The sequence below is a fragment of the Uloborus diversus genome, chromosome 7 (assembly GCF_026930045.1).
Source record: "Uloborus diversus isolate 005 chromosome 7, Udiv.v.3.1, whole genome shotgun sequence".
In the NCBI taxonomy this organism is placed as follows: domain Eukaryota; kingdom Metazoa; phylum Arthropoda; class Arachnida; order Araneae; family Uloboridae; genus Uloborus; species Uloborus diversus.
The window spans coordinates 124,283,543-124,303,405 of NC_072737.1; the positions used below are offsets into that span (position 1 = coordinate 124,283,543).

Here is a 19,863-nt window from a genome sequence, read left to right on the forward strand (position 1 = left end):
ATTAAATTTCATTTTAAAACTTAAACCTTAGAAACTCTTTTGAAAAGTCTAAGAAAATGACTGAACTAGGGAAATTTAATCAGTAAAACTTTTCAGCTTTATTTTTGATTTTTCCGCAAGGTTTATCCTTACTTGACTATTTCTATCTATTTAAAGTTTCTCTCCTTACTCAGTATGAAAATTCACTTTTGGTTGGTAGCCAGTGGCTAGTCGACACTTTTGGTTTTACATCACACAATCAAACAGTTTTGGTGAAGTAACACTTGAAAGAAATGAATACTTGAAATGTTTTGTAATCTTTGAAAATATCAAATTCAAATTTAGTTATACATCTATGAATGTAAAGAACTGATATGAAGTTCAGATAAAATAATATGAATAATAACTGAAAATTCTGAAAGACTTAATTTTAAGTAGGATTAAATTCAAAATTTTATCAGCCAGCATTAAAACTTTCGAATGCAATGGATCTAAAACTGTAAAATGGGAATATATAGTACAGTTAAAATAAGTTTAATTTTGCACATTCAAAAGCACCTGGACTAGAGAATGCTATTTATGAATTACAATAAAATTAAAAATAAATAAAATTTTGAGGCAACCAGATTCAAAATAATTCACTTACTAAATAAATATGACATACAATATACATAAGATACTAACCTGTCCAGCTGAATCTCTTATTTTTGTAACTAATGGCTGTCCATCATCCTTATATTTAAGAATATTACTGGTAATTTCAATCAGGAATGAATCTAATTCTCCTCTATTCCAATCAGCAAAGATCTAAATAGTAAAAATAATTTAAAACAAAATTCTTGTTTGATATATTACATTACACAGTAAAGTTTTACTCTCCAAGACAATTTTACTAAGTCTCTCAACCAATCTGTATTACACAAGTACACAGACAAAAATTGTGTGAGCACACAGTACTTTGACTTGTGGCTGAATAAACCAAGCAAGTATTCAATAGGCCACTAAATTCATCCTAATTATTACTAGAACTAAAATAATCAAAAAGTGGTTTATTTCTATCAATTATCAGTTTCATTCTAGCATAAGTTTTTTGTGTATACCTTTAACTATGAGTAATATTTTTTTTTTTTGTAATTTAAAACTCAATTTATACGGACAAAATTCGACTCTACACTAAAAACGTTAATTTCTTTAATTTACAAATTAATAGTTTTTCCTTGATCAAACGACAAAACTTTAATAACACCAGAATTGTATTTTTTAACAATGGATTTATAAATTAGTAATTCGAAATAAAAATTTCATATAACCATTACTTTTGAACAAATAAACACAAAAGAGCCTGAATCATGTTTCAAATTAAAAATGTTCTAGCTACATTTATTTTGTAAACAATATTTACTTGAAATTATTACCTGGCTCATTTCATCATGATCAAGTCCTAAGGAATCTTTTAGTAAATGGTAAGCTTCACAAATAAGTTGCATATCACCATATTCAATGCCATTGTGAACCATTTTTACAAAATGACCAGATCCTTCATCTCCAACCTACAAAACAATTCTTTTTAACTATTTAAATTTGAACAAATAGACAGTTTAACAAAATTAAGTTTCAAAAACAGTTCTAATATCACATAAAAGCTCAAAGAGTGTTATAACTTACTAAGGCATTGAGTACTTTTTAATGTGATTGATCATGATACTTTATCAGAGTTGCCAACCTTGAAGAAACAAAATTGAGGAGCATCTGTGGTGATTTTGAGGAGCAATTTAAAATTTTGCGGAGTAGTTCTGTATTTTGTATAAAAATTAATAAAAGAAACTAAAACCACCTATCTAAAATTGTTTTATAGCTTTAATAAATAATGTTAAGCGCAAATATAAAAATAATTTTTAAATTAAAACAGCTTTAAACACTATTTCAATCTTTTAGTATAAGCATCTTTAATTTCCCATATTTACATGCTTGTTATGATAAAATAGCAAAATTTAAGCTTGAAAACTTTCGGTCAGGAATGCGGAGCGAAGAACTTCTTTGTGGAGCCGCGGAATTTCGCCATTTTTTGCTGAGCAGTTCCGCAAAATGCAAAGCATTTGGCAACACTGCTTTATGCGAATACAAAAGAGAACAGTTTCTTTAGTTGAACTTTGACACAACTTTTTCACAGCAATAAACAAATTCAAATTTTTAGTAAAGTTATTTTTATTTAGAAATTTATATTTATCTTTTAAAATTCAGGAGCACTAGAGTATAACTTTTATGTGGTCTTCCACTAATCTCTTATATACCCACACCAAAGTTTCTCAATGCATTCCACGCCACAGATCAACAAAAAATAAAGACTGTATAAGACAATGCTAATTTTTGAATATAAAACTGAAGAAAGTGGAAGCCTTTTAGATTTCTTACAGCAATATATGGATTAACTATATATAAAATTATAAAATGTTTTCAGCAAGGATCAGAACAGATGGCTCCTGCAGAAAAAGAAATCTTTTACAAAAAGCATCTCAAGTTGTAGTCTCTGGAAAAATCAAAAGATTTTTTTTAGATACCAAAGAGGAAAATGTTTCTTGAATAAAATGTTTAGAAATTTCTTTTGTTCTGAACATGTACAAAGCTGACATAGCAAGCCACTAGTCAGCATTAATGTCAAATATCGGACATCATAGATTAGAAGACAATCTGGAATTTAACTATACTATATAAATAAATGAAAAGCCATTTACTTTTTAATAGATAAAAATAATAATAGAAAAGTTTACCCAGTCACAGCAAGGTTCTCCATCCACTTTGGCAGATACACTTTGAAAAATATTTTTGATATGAGGCCTGTCAAAAAATAAAAAGTTTGCATTCAGAAAAAGGTTAAAAACACTAGATAAATCTGGAAATTGTTTTTTAATTGATAAAATACTTTCAATTTAATGATTGTTTGCTTATACATACACATGCATGTACATTAATTCCCCACAATTTATTATAGGGCACAATGGCAATATCATGCGAAGAAATTTATCAGCTTTACTGTGCCAACCAAGTCTGACAACTGTTCATTTCTTTTTATGTGGTACAACTTCCTCAAGCTTATAACTTTACTCAGAAAAGCTCAAAGCTCCAAGAAAACTAAACACTTAGCACTATCCTAAACTAAGCACTATCCTGAAATTATTAGTTAATTAAGACACAAGTTTTGGTCTTTTAAAAAGTGACGTGACATCCAGAGTGATCTTTCGTCCCAGTGCAGGGAACGAGTAGATTTGACAGTAACATATATGAAGACCTTAGTATAAGAAAAAAAAAGTTTAACGTTTTTAAAATGAACAAGTTAAAACTTATTTTTAAAGATACTTTTATATTCAATATTATTTTAGAATGATTTTATGAAACCAAATTCAATGACATTTTAATTAGATTGTGCTACCTATTAGTAATTAATTGTCATGCATGGGAGCTTTCCTGTTGACAAAAAAGAGAAAGCTTATTTTTAAAATACCGAGATTTTTAATTGCAACCATCATAAAGTAAAGAATGAAAAGAGGAGCATTAAAACTAAAGCTAAATCTTACTTTCAAAACAAATTTCTGATTAATCTTTATTGTGCCTAAATGAGAAGGGGGGGGGGGCAACCAGGGTTGGGATTTTCACATGACAAAGATATAATAATGGTTCAAACTGTCAATATAAAGACAATGAGGTTAAACATATTGCTTTGTTTCAGCTTTAAATTCATGCAACAGATCATTTAATGTAATACTATCGTTTCAGAATTTAAAAATATTAATAGATTTTTCTTACTAATTTGAATTTTACACATTAAGTTGGCTTTTGACAGAATTTGACAAAGACATAATTGATCTGTGTTAAAAAATGGTTATAACTGTTAAAAACTCACACGCCAAAAACCTGCCAACCCTAAACACAGCACATGGCTATTTTACAATATCACTAGATGTCTAGAATCTAAGGATATATGTTATATTTACCATGCTTCATATGCACCACCGGGCATTAATGATGGCCCATATCGAGCACCTTCTTCCCCTCCACTAACACCAGATCCAACAAACAACAAGCCTTTTTCTTTTAACATTCTGCATCGTCTATTAGAATCTGTGTATTCCGAGTTTCCCCCATCTATGATAATATCTCCAGATTCCAGGAGAGGAACAAGTTGGTTGATGAAATTATCAACTGCATCTCCAGCTGTAATGAACAAGAATAAATATTATGCTTAGTCTAACTGCTTCAAGGAACATTTCTACAAAACATAAGTTAGCAATTTAAATAAGACTCTGAACTTCCGACTTATTTACCCCAGTAATACTATTACAGTCGAGCCGGCTAAATGGAATCAATGGAATAGCCTATGAAAATTATACTAATTGGGATATTCCATTAACTAGGATCAAAATGAATCAATGGTTTGATACATTGAAAATGTATTACATTAAGCGGGATGTTCTTTTAACTAATATTCCAATAAGCGGATTTGACTGTACTTCAAAACACAAAAGAAAAATTGAATAAAAAATTTGACACTGTCGGAGAGCAAACTTTGGGAACTACAACTAAGACACTTCATCAACACATTAGTTTAAGCTTTTCTGATTCATCTACGCTACATATTATTTGTAACCTAAACTTCAAAAGAAAACATTTGTTAAAATGAGAGTCTACTTCCTAGCTACAAATTGCTAAAGTAACTGCATGCATAATACAGCGGTGTCCAGTTTGTAGAGCGCTTCTCTGTAGAGGGTATACAATAATTATAAGAGGGATGGGACAAGCAGCTATTACCAAAATTTTCCAAGAAAAAAGTAAAAATCAAATCTGTGTCGGAAAAATAAGAATCGGCAAAATGTTGTGGTATTTGCTATGGCTGTGGCGCTGTGGTTATTGCTATGGCATTTGGGTTCGATAGCTCATACAAACAGCTATATCTTTCCAATGACATCATGGTTTGAGAAATTTTGCTTTCAAAAACAAGCCAGTCATTGCATTAATACTGAATGAAAATTTCACCTCTGTTGTATTTTAAATAAATATTTTCTACAATGCTGTATAATTCGTCAAATGTAAAACAATCAACACTTAGTTTACAATTCTAGGGTAAATAAAGAATATTGAAAGGAAGCAAAACACATTTTGTATGAAAAAAGGAGGGTGCAGGTATGCAAAGTTCGGAAACCACTGGCATAACACAGTCATGTCATTGTTTTTCCAAATATATCACAAATTAAAAAAGGAATAACAAAGAATAAAATAACACTTGTGCCAAAAAATTCAGTTTCGAAGAAAAAGAAGGCGTTTATGTTTAAACAGTACACACGAACACTTTAAATTCTAATTCAAAATTTAGCACCGTTAATGGGCGGGGGGGGGGGGGGGGGGGGGGTCAGAAACGGTTACTTTTCCATTATGTATCACACAATTACAAAATATATATATATATATATAACACGTTTGCCATGAATGAGAAACTAAATGGATATAATCAATATTTCCTAAAATTGACAGAATCTTTATGATTTTCCGATTATGAACTTGCCTTTTACGAGAAGCATGACTCTTCTTGGTTTCTTTAATTTGGCCACCATTTCTTCTAAAGAGCGTGCACCAATGACTTTGGTCCCTTTGGCTTCGTTGTTAAGGAATTTGTCGACTTTATCTACAGTTCTATTATAAGCACAAACCTGCAAAAATACAACCATAACTTCTTAAAAACAAGTCACCAGTGATGGCTCGTGCCTTGAAAAAGTGAGGAAGCCAGTTCATGGGTGCTCTTGCTCCCCCCCCCCCAGTTTTTGAAAAAAAAAAAGTTTTTTTAAATATATTTTTTTAATGTTTAAACTTTATTAAAATAATTATTTGTGTTAAAAATAAATAAAATTCATTTTAAACGTAGGACAAGCTATAAAATATTTAAACTACTAAGTAGATTACGAACGATATTAATATCTTGTTTATGTCTACGACTGCCGGCAGGGTGGTGCACTTTCACCCCCCCCCCCTCCAACTTTCAAGAATAAAATTTGCTTAATCAGATACGGAAAAACATAAAAATCATCAATATCACAGTTATATCCAGTACGCTTTCCAGCGCTGCAGTACGTCTCCCTTGCAGCAGCGATAAAGGGCTGCAAAGAAGGTACTTTCTTTGGTACTTTTACCACCTGGCTTTTAAAAATAAATTTTAAAAAGCTGTTTTAAATATTTTAATAACTAATTATTTTGAATGAATAAAATTAATTTTATTTTAAGCAAGACCAAATTACAAAAGTATTGCCACAAGCTGGATAAGATGAAACTTTAAATACAAAGTTTTTCATTTATCAAGAAAACTGTTTTAAATAAAAAATAAATTGCTTTACAGCACATTGCGTTATTTTCATTAGTTTGCATTTGAATAAACATCAAATTCTGCTTTGTTTTTGCAAACTTAAGCGCTTAAGTACTTTGCCTACTTCCATCTTGTGAGTGACCAAATATGGCGTATATGTTTCACACGTAACTGAAAAGTATTGCCGTTCTGGTCAAAAGACGATCTTCCTTGATGAGTTTATCCTCAGGCGTATGCGTCCAAAGCGATTTATTTTCTTCCACCCTCTTGAGTTTGTGCATAATTAGTGTTCATCCCGAAATTTTTTTGCTTAGGAACAAGAGGGGGGAAAATGGCGACTGAGAACGTTTTTTCAGGTCGCCACTAACTAGGTCGCCACGTGGCGAATGGCGACCGTGAATCTTGACCTTTAAACGATAGGTATGAACAAAAACAAACATTTTAATAAAAAGAAACTTACCACAAATCCATGATCATTCATATTTAGAATCAGGTTTTGTCCCATTACAGCTAGCCCAATTAAGGCAAGATCAGCTCTGTAAAATAAATTTGCATCAGTTGAGAACTTCCTTTGAAGAGAAAGTTTAAACTTTCCCGAAACATAAAATATTAGTTAATAACATTTTTTTAGCATACGAATTGGCCTTAAAAAGTTCTGAAATAAATTAAGGCAATAAGTCGTGCAATTGTGCAGTTCAAGTCATTGAAGCCATGTATCACTGCAGACACTACAAATATTATCGAAATCTTAAGTACATTATTAAATCCTGTGCTACAGAAATCAACCAAAGAATGCTTTAAAAAAAAAAAATCAAGCATCTGAATCGTTTAATATTCCATACAAATACCAGCAGATACAAGTAACAGGTAATGTTGATTTAAGTTAGACGCAGGCGAAAATCATCCTTTCTGCAATTAGTATTCGCTTGAACCAACTGGAATACAACCGGATTGAAGTTTTTGAAGTTTTGGCGTGGTAGAATGACGAAAGTGCAGGAACTCGACTACAGAATATGAAATATAGGACCAGTTAAAAAATAGTGAACACAAGACTATTGATGTTTTAGAGGTGAATCACACATAAACAAAAAACGTCGAGTTTTAAAGAAGCGGATGCAATCGGATTTGGAAATGCGTAAAAAAATCTGGATTGACGCACAAAAATTAAAGTGCATAAATGCTCCAAGCATTTCCCTTAAAACATTATAACCTTGGAGGAAAAGTTCCTCTTCCTTTAAAAATTTGAGTTTTAACCTTTCGTTAAAGTGGTTAAAGCATGTAAAGATATGTAGAAAATAAGAATTAAAAATTTAGACAGTTCATTCAGAAGCTTTGAGATTTAGTAAAGAAACTTACATTTATAGATCATATTTTGTCAAGCAAGGTATTGTTTTGCTGGTCAAACATGCATGTATACAAGGGCGAATACAGAGAACCATTTTAGGAGGGGTCATGCTGAAGAATGATCCCCCTCCCCATAAACGAACCTACTCTCTTTTGGGTGCGAAATGTTTTTGAAACTGCTTGGGGATAAATAAAAAGCACCAAATCGATCAGGAATAAAGCACTTAATTCGGGATAAACGTTGCAAATTAATTTCATAAGCAATGAAACGAAGTAGTTCAAATACTAACTTTCAAAAAAATTATTGAATTTGAAAGATTCTGTAATTAGTTTTGTATTTTATGTATAAAGTGTTTGAACACAATGTGCACGCATACTGTTGTTGACGACTTAGGGGGAGGGGGATCATAACCCTCACATGACCCTTTTCTTGTATCAACAACTACATGCATAATACTTAATTGGAATTACGTAAACTTTTGAGTTAGGTACAAGTTTGCAAGACTATTTCCATGAGTTGCTATTTAATGAATTATGCTTACATATTTGTTGAAAATCTCACACAGAGCAACTACTCCATAGTTTATGAAAAGATTACATCTGGTTTGTTTGTTTGTTTGAAGTCGTGAAGAAGTTTAATAGAAGAGCGAAATTTCATTTCTTTTTTGTATATCACAGCTTAATTTTGCCAAATTTTCAATTTAGAGATTTGAACATTTTCTGAAATTTTTCTAAACTTTTGGAAAACCTACATCTTAAAATTACAACTCCAATTCAAGGTGTTCCAAATCAAAGTTTTCTCATGGTGATTTTTAAAAGTAATCTCTACTGGTGAGTGAGGAAGGCAATGTCAAGAAGAGTTTGAGAGTTACGCATTTTCTAAACAAGGCGTCTGTTTCAAGATGACAGTGGAAAAAGTTGATTTTAAAGTTTAGTCATCTTACATTTTTCTCTTCAGCAGGTCTACAAGTGCGAAGTAACTGGTTTCCATCTGTTTTGTTTGTCATGTAGAAGGTTACAAAAAAAAAAAAACATTCAGTAAAGAATTTCATCTTCCCTTTTATTTTTGATGTACACTTCAGGTGTTTTCATTTACCTTATATATGCTAAACTCAGGGGAAAATAAAAAGCAAAGTTTTTCTTCATTCTCTCCTATTTGTTAGGGGGGATTCCATTTTCATGTAATTTACACTTTTGCGGGTATTTTGCATAAATAGCATAATTTTTTTCGTATGATTCTTCTTTTTAAATGCTTCCAGATGACATTTGGAGTATTCAGCGGTCATATGCGACCGATGGACAACGTATTGATTGTTAGAGCAAAACTTTTCCAAACATTGTGAATACAGCGATTATCTACCTACACCAACCTCATAGGTTGAGAAATTAGTTTCCTTTCACCCCCCATGTCTCTGGAGTAAAAGATGCACGCACTTTACTGTAGAGTAAAAAGAAAGACGCTGGGGTAAATGCACACATAATTTCGTTCGTTTAACAGACAAAGAGAATGTAGTCTTTGATATAATGCAAAGCTTTTGTCTCATTTCAAAAAAAGATCTAAAATTGAAGCATTGTTTTAATATTATATATAACCCCAAATTAACTTGAAATTTCAAAACTTCACTTAAATAAGTTTTTCGAGCTACCTTAAATTTCTAGAACGTGATTTAAAATCTGGTAAATATCAAATCAGTTCAATGATTACCTGCGTGCTAAATTTCATGCCTACAAGTGCGATATTTTAGTTCGCACATCACACATAGGCACACCAGAGACCTGCGTACACTACCATTTTCTCCCGTAGCAATAAATTTTGATTTTTTTCTTACTTTTTTGTAAGGAAATAACCGAAGAAATTCTCGCGGCTGTTTTCAAGAGTTGTTGAAGAGCAACAGTTACACTATATGACCAAAAGTATTGGGATACTTTTGAAATTTTTTTACAGATTTCTCGGAAATAAGACCAATTTCTCTATTTTTTTCACATAAAGTATACTCCAGCTGTCATTGAAAAAAAAACTAGTTGGGGGACCAACAACAAATTGAGGAAACAAAAGGTTTTTGATCATATTTCATTGTAAACAGCTGTAAATAAGCTATAAATTTCAGAAATAAGTTAAAACTATTTAGAATTTATTTTTATATTTTTGTGAAAATATCTTACAACCACGGAGATATAAGCATTTCTTTCATTCAAAAATACAAAATTTTTTATAAGGTTTTCGGCTCACAACACGCAGAGTTTTCCGTCAAACGTTACTAAACTTTCGGAAAATAATCTGCTTTTATCATGAACCACTACGCAATAACAGGTAAGTGTTGCCGGTTTGCGAACGACCCCTTACCTTTCGTCGTGTATCCAAGAACTATTGAAATTCGGTTCATTGGATCGCTGATAACTTTTTAAATATATCGAAGTGAAATTTTTCAATGAGTCACAAAATCTATCTGAGCTTTGGATTATGAAGGTTATAAATTGCTATCTTTCGCGCATGCGCAATGAAAAACTAATTGCTTTAAACTTTCATATTTCATTGAATTTAATTCTTTAACTTCAAACTTTATTATGTTTCTCTTGTACCTGTCCAATATTTCGAAAGTTTAGTAACGTTTGACGGAAAACTGCGTGTTATAAGCTGAAAAGCTAAAAAAAAAAGTATTTTTGAATGAAAGAAATGCTTATGTTTCCGTGGGTGTAAAAGGTACTTTCACGAAAATATAAAAATAAATTCTATATGGTATACTTATCTCTGAAATTTATAGCTTATTCCCAGCTATTTGCTATGAAATATGACAAAACCCTTTTTTTGTTTCCTCAATTTGTTTCTGGTCCCCCGAATGAATATTAGACTTAATTTTTATTGGAAAGTGACAACTGGAATATACTTTTTATGGTAAAAAATTAAACAGCAGTTCGTCTTATTTCGCGAGAAATCCATAAAAATGTGAATATGTCTCAATACTTTCGGTCATATAGTGTAGCTCACGGGCGGGGCGTCTCGAAGGACTGTGGCCTTCCAAAAAAGTTCCTTATTCGGCAAATTGTCTGACGATTCGGCAAGTTTGAGCACTATTTCGATATTACGTTTTATTATTATTACTTTAACTAGAAAATCGCCCGTCAAGGTATGACGGGTGAAAATTGCTCCTACATTTGAACGAAGCAATTGCCTGCTTGGTGATATTTTGATAGTTGAAATTTTAACCTTAACTCTAGTGGATTAATCTTAAACTTCAGTAAATAGCGTTCATAGTTAATCACGTTTTCGTTTCTTCATTCTCCTAAAATTAGTCTTACCAGTAAAATAGTTAAGTTACCATCCAGTTCAGCCTTGTCAAAATAAAGCATTTCCCTACAAATGAAAACTTTGAAGGGGAAAAAAAAAATCAAATTATCATGCTATGGCGCGAATTTTATTGTTGATGACGTCAGAGCGTTACTTGATCAGTGAAATCTATAATGAGGATGATGCCGAATGTATCTTATCAGATATGAGAGCAGGAAAGTATACGGTAGAATTCCAAGTTTCATTCGATAATTTGAGCTTCCCCTTTCCCAAGGGTTTAAGTTCGGGGTGCCCCTGGGTTTGCTGTAAGTAATAACGTGCCATATCACTGCGAATGACGAAACAATTTATAACAACACGGACTTAGGTAATTACTCATTGCATAAAAGTGAACTCCGTAAATAAGCCACAACGTTTCCTTTTACCTCATCACTCGAGAACGCACTCGACATCACTTCCTACAAAGAGCGCGAAGCCAAGTTCAACTCAATTTTCAACAAATGATTGAAGCACACCTCAAGGCCATGTCTTAACCTTTTTTTTTCTAGTTTCTCCACTTTTAACAAAAGAATAGTTTTTCTATGTTGCTTAACATGCTTGTGGTCGACAAGGTCGAATTGCGAGAGTCTAGGTATGCTAAGTTAGATTGGATTTCTCTTATTAATAAGGAAGCTCACGATTAATTAAGAAATAATGTACCTAAATATTTTTCTTTTTTCATACAGATAGTGCACAACTACTGTGCAAAAAATAGTGCGCATTTCCAGAGAACTCAGCACTCTATAATCCGGCCGAATCCAGAAAACTCGGCCATGTTCTTTCAAGACGAAATCCCCCCCCCCCACCTGAACCCTTAGCTTTTTGCCCACAGTACAAATCTTGACATTGTATTTTATATACATGTGAGAACTGTTGTGTCTTGCAATTAATCTGTCAAAAGTCCGACTCCCTGTGGGCAATACTACACTATGCTCACTTTAAAAAACAATCCAAAAAAAGTGAGCAAAAAAAAAAAAAAGCGACCTACACGAGTGCTTTTTTGAAGTTGGGAAATGCTTCACCCGGACAATCCAATGTAAACAAATTTTGATGAAATTTTTTGAAAAATTATTCAAATTTATTTTGAACTTTGATATAAAATATGAAAGATGAATTGATTAAAAAAAAAATAAGTGATAAATTTTAATGCCTAGATTCACTACAACGTAAAATTCTTTTCCTCCGCATTCCGTAAAAATTCTCTTAGGGAGAGGGAGTGTTCCGAACATTTCGATCCCGGTTGATCGAAAGATTACTGATGTACACATGAAACCAATCAAATTTAATTTTTTAATTAAAGGTTCACAGTGGCCAGATCCGGATCTACGCACCCGCAGGCCCCGCAGTGCGGGTGGGCTCTCGGTGCCGTAGAAATGCAGTAGGCTGTTTGGGGACCTGGTAATTTTTTGCAAGGGGGGGGGGGCAGACTTAGATAAAATGAAAAGCTTTCTGCGAACACAAATCCTAACTGGAAAATTTTCTGCAAATAATTATTTTGCCTAACTCACCCTTGAATAAAAAATTAAATTTATTTTATATTCAAATATAAAAGAGACAATAAAAAAAGGCTTTAAATCATTTATTTATTTATTTATTTATTTATTTTGCAATAACATATACAGTCGGACCTTCATATATAGAAATAGCAAATTTCCGGAAAAAAATTCGATATATAGAAATTTCGATATATAGAAACGATCTTATTTTATCATAAAAATCTCTTTAAACATTAAAATTAAAGCTAATTTTCGTGCATGAAACCCAATTTCTAATTTATACGAGCATCGGATTAAGCGAGTTAATAACTGGAAAATTAACAGAAATTACATTTTTGTGCTTTCATACATCTTAATTCTTCGGCAGTTCAACTTGATTCGCAACATGAGGGGATTTTCGTTTTGACAATGTAATCGAGAGAAAAGTAAAAAATCAATCTACTTAACTTGAATGATTTTACTGAAACTAAAAAGACTAAGAAAGATAGTCAACAGGCAAAAAGGATAACTTGAAACTGATTTTACAGTGTTACTGGTTACAACTAAGATTTGAAATAAACTTGAGGGAATGTAAGAACTCCAGAACGGAACAACGATCTATCTACACACCCCTCAAACAATGATTTCTTATGAGTTTCTTAGCAACCTTTAGTGAACATGATTTTCTCCCCTAATCTTCATTTTTCAATGAGACAAACAATCTAAAGTGGAAAAAAAATCTACGAATGTCTCGAAATTTTTTTTCGATATATAGAGATTTTTTCGATATATAGAGATTTTTTCGATACATAGAAACAATTTTTCTATGTAATGAACGTAGAAATTTGCTGGGATTTCGATATATAGAAAATTTCGATGTGTGGAAGTTCGATATATGGAGGCTCGACTGTAGTTTGCTTATTTCTCACCAACTGAAGAAAACTACCAAAACCATTTTTTTTACACATGTGCTTTAAAAGGCTCTTTTGGAGAAAGACTTAAACAGAAAGAAACTCTAGGATTTCCTTAAAAAATCCCTTTAAAAAAAAGTTTTTTTTTTTTTTTTTTTTTAATATATATATATATATATATATATCAACGTTAGCAGTTTGAAAAAAAATTTCTGCAGAGCCAAAAATTTTCTGCGAACGCCGTTCGCGCGTTCGTCTATATTATGCAAGACTGGGGGGGGGGGGGGGCGCCCAAAATTGATAGATCCGGGATTGCCAGTGGCGCCACTATCTAAATTAGGAAAGTAAAAAGTTGTATGCTCCTCTTCTACTAATTGATAAACATCCTATAGCAACAGATTTTCAGCACTTTCACAGAAAAAGAAAAGTACGTGTTAATACTTTTAAAGGGTCATTCCAGCGTTACGTGTATGACTTTTTGACACCATTTCGTTGCAAATAACAATAAAAACCAATGATATTTTAAAAATATTTCTTAGCAGTTAACTGGATTAACAGAAGATATGCAAGAGGTTTTAGGTGGCAGTTTTATTTTAATAGCACAATTCCAAAAATTTTTTATAAAATTTTAAATACAGTGTTTCAGAAAATTGAAAATTGGCCATAGCTCATACTATTTTGTAATTTCCTGTGATTTTTTAAAAGGTAAATGAACAGTATTTTTTGTGCATGTGTCTAAGTATACTGAGTAAGTATTCCACAAATATTTTTTTCCCTAAAGTTTGTACAATAGCAACAAAAAATATTTTATTAGCGTTACGTGTGTGACCGCGTGCAACATTTGAAGGGGATTTCCTAATGAAAGTTCACAGTTTACGTCGGATCTTTGCCAAATTGCGCACAGAGGTTCTTTAGTGCTCATGAACTCACATGGGGATTTTCCTCCCTGGACTTTGACCCCCCCCCCCACACACACATGGGTTTCAATATTCAAGCTCACTTTGCATAGGATCTTTGACAAATTTGGCACAGAATTCCGTTTTTTGATGCTCAAGAATACACATAGGGGTACTTTCGCCTCCTATGGGGGGGGGGAGGGGTCAACCCCCTTAGGGTTGTTTTCCAGAAAATCCGTAAAACGAAAGTGAGGCCTATGAGTAACAATGATAACATTTTTTTTTAATTAAAAAAAGCTAAAGACGTCTAAAGTTAAATTTTGAGGGATAAAATTACTCTTTTCTACACATTGACGGGAAACCTAACGCTATTTTTTTATATTTAAGACTTATTGTTGAAAATGCGCAACTTGACGAAACTAATATTTTCGAGGTACTCTGCATCGCCGGTCAACGCAGCTAGTAAATATTAAAATTGAAATAATTTCACAAAATAAAGAATAAAGATGAAATTTTTATTTGTATACGAATCAAATAATAAATGTCAAGCTCATGAACTATCAAACTTCTAACCTATACTAAGGTGGTTTAAAAGATTTGGAATGTTTTAAATGGTCTGTAGAATTTACTCACTTTTTCTCAAAAACCAAAAATTACCAAAAAATACAAATGCAATTTAAGGTACTTAGAACATTGTTCCTTTGACCTTAAAGTGTGCAAATTGCACGACTTTAGTTTGCGAACTGAACAGAGTTAAAATTGCTCTTCGGGCATGAAAACAACGATTCTTAATTTGTTTTATTTATTTACTATATTTTATCGTTATCATTATTTCTTAACATTCATTGAGTCTTGGATTCAGTGCCAGCACACTGTATTTTTAGCAGAATTATGTAAAGTACTTTTTTTCCTTACATTCAAATGTAAAGACCCGACTCGTAATGAAAACCATTCAGGAGCGTTATGTGTGAAATCTTTCAAAAGGCGTCGTTAAAACTTTTCTGTCGAATTTTTAAAGATGAAACTCTTGTTACAGGTATCTTTACTAATATTATAAAGAGAGAGGGCGGATTTTCGTGTGTTTATATGTTCGAGGTAATTTCCGGAACCACGGCACCTATTTGAAAAATTCTTTCACTATATGAAAGGTGTTTTCTTACTGGTAACATAGGCTATAATTCGAAAAAATCCGATAAATAGTTCTTTTTTATTCAAATTTAGGCCCAAATTTCACGTAACTTGCGTATTATTGGCTATTAAAGGGGTGAAAAATTACATGCACATATTAATGTTTTATATCGTTGAAAAGGGTAAAATTTTCCGCGTTATAAGCAATTTGTTTCAATGCTCTAACTTCATTGCGACGAGAGCAATTTGCGTTTTTGTTTCGAACTTTTTTAGGCTTAGCTGAAATTTTGGCAATACTTTCTTCATTAAATCTATCAATAAAAAGTGAAGGAATTGCCCCACAGTTTTCTTTTTGACAGCATTGGAAAAAGCGAGATTTTTTACTTCAGATCTCTCTCGACCTTTGTTCGAAAAAATTAGCTTCTATCTTCAAAGGAAAATAAGTTACAAGCGTTTTTGAATCAATTTCGAAATATGTCATTTTGATTCAGGTTGTCAACCATTTTATTTTCGCGTTTCCATGGTTACGGTTTTTGAATCCATCATTCATTTCCTTATTTTGTATCCGATTTCTTAAACTTATTTTATTTCATGTTCCATGGTAACGCTTTTAAATCCATCTTTCGTATTTTAATTCCTTAAAAGTATTTTAATATCTGTCGTCATTGTTTGGAAGAGTAATTTTGCATGGTGTCTTTTTTTCTTTTATTTAAGTTACTCTTTATTAAATTATTTTTTTAATTGTTGAATATATGTCACTTGACACAATTTTTGTTCTCAAGGTAGACCGGGCAAAGCCGGGTAACGCAGCTCTTAATATATAAAGATTTGAAAGCTACTGTTAATATGATTTTATACCTTTCTGTTTGTTTGGCGAAACATTATTGCCAAAGAAAAAACATCCGCTTCACTCGCAAAAGGGCTGGGTTCCGGTAGCGTGGTCGCTTGGCACGTTGTGCGCTGAGCAGTTCAGTCTAGGATTTGTTTAAAGGCAACCGTTAATGTAATTCATTGTGTTTGCGATTTGTTTTGAAAGAAAAGAAACTTTTGATTTGTTTTTATCCGGGTGAAATGTACGACATTCTCTTCTTTTTTCTGACGATGATTTTTGAATGTTCCACAGGATTTTTTTTTTTTCGTTAGACGAATGGATTATGATAGCGTAGTTGCTGGGTAAGTTTGGGGATAAACAATAGAGCTGCGGAATTATTTTTTCATTTGAAAGATATTATTTGATGTCTTTCTTTTTTTTTTTTTTTTCGTTTATTTGGCGAAATATTTTAAATTGCAGTAAAAACCGCTTCACTTGCTAGAGTTTTAAAGCAACTGTAAATCTAATTTAATGATTTGACGAAAAGTTTTAAATTCCAAAGAAACTTAAATAGTTTGTTTTGAAAAGGTTTGAGTACTCATTTTATACAAAGAAAAACGATCGTTTCACATCAGAGGGGGATGGGGCGTTAATTTTATTCAAAGGACTCCATTACATTTTTAGCACGGGCATCGCTGTGCGGGTACTGCTAGTTACGTATAAGTCAATTTATGATATGAGATATTTTTCTTCTAGTCCCCCAATTTGACCTTGGAGGAAAATTTTGTTCATTTTGCGTTACGTGTGTGACCAACAAAAAGTGACCTGAATATTTTGGGGGGTTAAAACTTATCAAAAGTATTTATTAAAAAAATGTGACTTACAATTACGGTAAAGCATCGGTGTTAATGATATTCGATAGTTCTTTCAAAAATTTTGATGGTTATGTAAAAAAAAATGTGTCTTACAATGCTTTCACTAACAATGCTTTTTTTTCTAAATGTTATCAAATGAAGCTAAAATCTGATATAAAAATATTTTAAACGGAAAATTTGATGCTGGAATTGAAAAGAACAGATATTTCTTTGTCAAAAAATAAGATTCGTTTCTATATTATGTGATAATTTTTTGGTGTGTCATTACCACTTTTCGTGGAATTGCCCTAAACGTAAGTGTAATGATTAAGCACGGACAAACTTCGATTCTAGAATGATCACACGTCCCGATTTTGACCGGACAGTCCCGCTTTTTTCTCAGAGTCGCGCTGGCCGAATGCCCTGCTAAAATGTCCCGCTTGCCCCTCAAAGTACCTCTTTTCTGTTCTTCCTCCAAATAGACGAAAATATAAATACATTAGACTATTCAACTATTTTGCGCATTCCTTGTAAAATTAAAAATATCTTCTTGTAACCATTATAAACTACTAGAAAGTCGCCCGTCAAAGTATGACGGGTGAAAATTGCTTCTACATTTGAACGAAGCCATTGCCTGTTAGGTGATATGGTGATATTTTGATAGTTGAAATTGTAACCCTAACTCCAGTGGATTAACCCTTAACTCCAGTCGGTGCCGTTCATTGACCATTTTTTCGTCTCTTCATTCCCCTGAAATGACACAGTCTAATCAGTAAAACTGCTAAGTTGCCGGATCGAGTTCAGCCTAGTCACAATAAAGCCTTTCTCTGCATGTTAAACATTACCAAAACATATTATCAAATTATTATGCCATGGCGCGAGTTTCATTGTTGAAACACGCAGGTTACTCGATCATCGGCTATTACTTATATAGGGATTACAAACTTTTCTAATTAAAGAAATTCTTTAATTTTCGAGTGGAAATGAAAATTTGAAAATAAAAATTGCTTCTAACAGAAAATATGACTGGCATCATATTTTGACTTTGTAGGTATAAAGTGGTGTAAGCTTCTGTTATTGACACCATAGTGAGTTACATTCCAACTAGAGTTCTTTAGAGGAAGAATATGTGAATTCTATCTCACTTAATAGTTATACTCTTATTTAGAAAAAAAAATAGAAGAGGTTTTATAAAATCTGTATGTAGCAAGGGAGTTAACCTGTATATGAGATCTGAAAATCGTCCATTCGGACATAATGAACCTCTGGAGAAAAGAGACATTGCCCCCCCCCCCCCCTGTCAGTAAGATATCCTAATTTTTTAGTTTGAAAATTCTAGTCACATGTGATCCCCACCCTACACTCTCCCGATTTACATTCATTAGTAGCTACTTGCTCGGATGTGTGTGCCGAGACGGCACGCCCCTCTTATCGAGGACAAATACTTTCCGTTCCATGTCTTTAAGCACACACTTCCAACTATTTTACAGAAAACATGCGAATTTTAGTAAGTGTATAAACAAAATTCAGATTAAACAAAAATTAAACAAATTAAACAAAATTCATTTTTCATCCTGAACGATGCGAGTACGATTTGTGGGAGTAGTCCTCAGAAACATTCCAATCTAATCAATGTCACTCCCAATTCACACTGAGCAAAACTCGAAACAGCTCCTGAGCATATCACTCAAATTATTTCATTGAAATGTGACCCAGATTCTAAACTGTCGGTCTGATAGCCCTCACGCGTTCGCGTGAATCGAAACATACTAACTGATCATTTCTTGCAGCTGTTCGATCGCCATCGCTGCATGAGTTAAACACCTTGCGCCACCGTCCGTTAGAGGTCAGGGTTCATTGGGACAAGCGATACTGAAAGAGCAACTCATCATTTACGGTAACATGATTTGAATACTGATTGATCTCAACAGCTGATTTCTGATTAGAACACCGATTACTGATTCGCTAAGGAAATAAAAACAGGCGAAAATGTATAATGAAATTCAACTTTTCACTGGATTGAGTTTTGAATGAAATTATAGACTGTGACACTAAGATTAATGGGCATAGGCGGCTCGTACAGGGGGCAAAGGGGGAGACTGTCCCCTCACTCCCAAAACTAAAGGAGATTTGCCCCCTCACTTTTCAGAGTTAAAAATTTGCGATCAATTAAAAAATGATTTTTTACAGGTAGATTGATTTATTTTACAAAAATAGAAACTGAAAATTTCGAAAAATAAGACTTTTTTTCTTGCTATTCAAAAGAATGAAGCTTTTAATTAGAAGGGTAGGGGGGAGTCTTTCCTAGGTCACATTCCACATTTTTTAGGTCACTTAATCAGTAATGAGAAAACATGCAGCTCAAATTTACGAAAATAGGGAGGAGAGGGATTTTTAGGGTAATGCCCCTACCTCCCTTCTTTCGTCCCCCCACTTTTTTTGCACATCAGCCGTCTGCGCAGATAGAAATTAAAGAACGGTGATAAGCAATGTTACAAAAAACACAATAAACTTAAAAATTTAACTCTATTTTCATAACTTGACAGTCTTAATGAAACAAACTGAGCAGGATGTTTCAAATCAGGACCATTTCCCCGTCACGTGACATATCGTACAATTCCGACTGAAATCACTGACTTTCAGGTACCGCTCGCACTTACCTCGCAAAATCGAACCATGGTAAAACAGATAAAAAGTAACGCTTCATGTTTCATGATAGAGGGCAGAAGAATCACGCTATTTATGACGTCGTACGCTTACCACGAATGAAGGACAAAACGTAACTAAATTGCAG

General features: G+C 32.8%; 1 protein-coding gene across 2 annotated transcripts in view; it reads right to left on the reverse strand.

Annotated features, from left to right (window-relative positions):
- The window catches only part of LOC129225577 (6-phosphogluconate dehydrogenase, decarboxylating-like), a 70,945-nt gene that overhangs the window by 9,572 nt on the left and 41,510 nt on the right, over positions 1–19,863 (reverse strand). For both annotated transcript variants that reach the window (XM_054860027.1, XM_054860026.1), the window contains 6 exons: positions 6,786–6,861; positions 5,534–5,678; positions 3,969–4,188; positions 2,748–2,814; positions 1,395–1,529; positions 664–786 (listed from right to left, as the gene is read on the reverse strand). In XM_054860027.1, coding sequence (XP_054716002.1) covers positions 664–786; positions 1,395–1,529; positions 2,748–2,814; positions 3,969–4,188; positions 5,534–5,678; positions 6,786–6,861 — 766 coding nt within the window. The remainder of the gene's footprint in view (positions 1–663; positions 787–1,394; positions 1,530–2,747; positions 2,815–3,968; positions 4,189–5,533; positions 5,679–6,785; positions 6,862–19,863) is intronic.